At 39.6% G+C, this 2,888-nt stretch overlaps 1 protein-coding gene across 1 annotated transcript; it reads left to right on the top strand.

The window, feature by feature from the left end:
• The first annotated feature begins 954 nt into the window (after positions 1-954).
• On the top strand, positions 955-1,626 carry LOC130945678 (uncharacterized). The gene has a single exon (XM_057874381.1). The coding sequence runs from the start codon at positions 955-957 to the stop codon at positions 1,624-1,626; it is 672 nt and encodes a 223-aa protein (XP_057730364.1).
• Positions 1,627-2,888: the final 1,262 nt, after the last annotated feature.

Here is a 2,888-nt window from a genome sequence, read left to right as displayed (position 1 = left end):
TTAATTAGATAATTTTTCTTCCCTCGTCTTTGTTATTACAATTTTGTAAGAGGGATAAGAGTTATATATTTTATATGTATATTAAATTATAAGCTATTATGTAAGAAGTCTTGTATATGAATCTATGCCTGTTTGTTTTTTTTAAATAAAGTATTTATTTTCGGTTTTCAAATAAATCGGCGATGCGGTGTCGAGTCAAAGACTCCTATTTTAATATTAAGTATATAAAGTCGTCGTAATACTTCTTGCTATCAGAGTAGCGCAGCCGGAAGCGTGATATTCTAATAGTGAGGATGTTACAGTCTTTTGGACTGTACACATATTTTTTGGCCCAAATAACTTTGTTATCCATTTAAATAATTCAGCCACATGCATGGAATATTTTTGCACAAAGGCAGATCACATTTTCATCATATTGGACTTATATTGCCCTTTAGTCCAAATAAAAAACTTATTTTTAGAATGTTTCTACCAACCAATAGAAAGTGTCTTCTCTAAAACATTTTTCTCTCCGTACACACACCTACGTTTTCGTTTTGCACCACCACCATGAGAGGGGGTTATGTCCATGGGGGACATTCCTGGGCACATGAACCTAGACAACCGCACCGAACTGAGCAAGATCAAATGCAGCGACTCATGAAGAAAGTGCGCAAGGAAGGAGAGGGTCAAGTTTTCACAGGAGAAGTAACACTGGTACCTAGGGAAGAAGACTGGATGATAGGAGTAGAGGAAGAACACGAATGGGCAGGTACTGGGCACAAAACTTTTAGTGAGGCAGTAAAAGGAGTAAAGATCCCAGTGGGAGAGATGGAAGATGATGAGTTCTCAGAGTCTGAGAAAAATTCAGAGGATGAGGATGAAGTTATGGAAATCGCTCCATCACAAGCACTCGAAAACTGAAAAATTGATAAACAGCAAGAGCCAGATATCAGAGTAGAGAAGGTGAATGGGATGTATAATTTTGTCATCAATGAAGCTGGTTTAAAAAAGCTTAGACATCCCTGGTGGGATACTCTTATAGTAAAGCTTTTGGGAAGGAGGATCTCCCTTCCGGTTCTAAGCAGGAGGCTTGAATCCATGTGGAGCAAACAGGGATCCATTGAAGTAATAGATTTGGGGAACGATTACTTCATAGTCAAATTCTTCTCTCAGGAGGATTTGGACTTTGCTTTAACTGGAGGACCTTGGAGAATTTGTTATTATTATCTAGCCCTAAGACCATGGAAGCCAAATTTCAATCCAGTTGAAGCCACCATAGACTATATTGTAGCATGGGTGAGACTCCCGGGTCTAGCCATTGAGTATTACGAAGAGGAGATGCTAAAGAAGATTGGAAACATTCTTGGAAGGACTTTGAAGTTGGACTCAAACACGGCAGATAAATGTCGCGGTAAGTTCTCTCGGCTCTGTGTAGAGTTAGATTTGACAGAACCTCTAGTTTCTCAATATTCCATTAATGGAGTAAGATACACTGTCGAGTATGAGGGCTTGCACAATATTTATTTTAGGTGTGGCATGGTTGGTCATGATAAATTCAACTACCCAAAATCAAATGTGCATGAGAAGCCTGGCAATGGAATTGATTTAGATGATAAGAAGAAGGGAGATGAAGAAGGTGATTAGTCTGCTCAAAAGGAAGATGGAGGAAGAACTCAATCGGCCCAGAATGGTGGAATGAAGGAGGACAGTAACGATAATTCCAAAAATAAGGGTAAAAGTGTAATTCAAGATGATGGAAGTGATTATGGTCCTTTGATGGTAGTCAAAAGGACAAATCGTGGAAAGAGAGCAACAAAAGTGAATAGTGGAGTAGAAGGTGGAGGTATGAATGTGGATGGTACTAGGAATCCTCAAAGCAACGAAGGTATGAGATTTGCCATTCTGAGAGAGAATGATGAAGTGAATAATCATGCTGAGGTAGCCACTGGTTTGAAACCTACATTTATTGAAGAAATTCCAAGTAAAGTCCCGAGTCCCTCTTCTCAGCCTATAAATCTTGTGCCCCATAACCAAACAAAAAAAGCCCAAAAACAAGCATAAAAAACAAACACACAAACACCCACCAAAAAGAATCCTAACTTTGAGCCCTCTACATCCAAGCCTGATTTGACCTCATACATGACTATTCAAGCCCATAACCCCTTGACCCAACACAAGAATTTTCTACAGCAAAATCCAACCACTGAACCTAGCCTCATCTTGATTAACCAACGAAACAACTTGACCCCTGCACAAACAACCTCTCTTGTCCCAATCACTAATGATGTTCATCTACTAGAGTCTCCCACAAAGCAAAATATTGAGGATTCACCCTAACAGACAAGTATGATTGAAGAGTTTGTCCCCGAGACGATTCAAGAGGATGAGAACATGGAGGACCATCAAGGACCACCTCCTGCACCTCCTGATCTAAATTTGATAGGAACAGACGTTATGTTGGAGGCTATCAGAAAATATGAGGAAACAAGGCCCAACTCGCCCCAGCGTTCAGAGCCAATTATGCTTAATGCAGAGAATGGAGTCTCATTGGGGATTCAACATAGGTTTGCTCTAGAGGGAGACGAAGACATGCCTATGGTAGAATAGGTTGGTGTTATTCCTACCTTCCTTTTATTTTCCAATGATAGTTATGTGCTGGAACTGTAGGGGTGCTGCTAGTGAGTCCTTTAGTCGCACCTTTTTGAAAATTGTAAGGATTAATAAACCTGATATAGTCATTCTGTTGGAAACAAGATGTAGTGGTGAGAAAGCTAGGAAGATCATTAGTAAGTCTGGATTTGATTTTTATCATATTGAGGAAGCTGTTGGTTTAAGCGGGGGCATATGGGTGATGTGGAAGGATCCAAATATTGTTATAAGTATTTTGAAATCTAAAATGCAATGTG

The sequence above is a fragment of the Arachis stenosperma genome, chromosome 8, assembly GCF_014773155.1.
Source record: "Arachis stenosperma cultivar V10309 chromosome 8, arast.V10309.gnm1.PFL2, whole genome shotgun sequence".
NCBI classification, from domain to species: Eukaryota; Viridiplantae; Streptophyta; class Magnoliopsida; order Fabales; family Fabaceae; genus Arachis; species Arachis stenosperma.
Note: the sequence above shows the minus strand (reverse complement) of the source record. Positions and strands in the feature narration are given on the sequence as shown.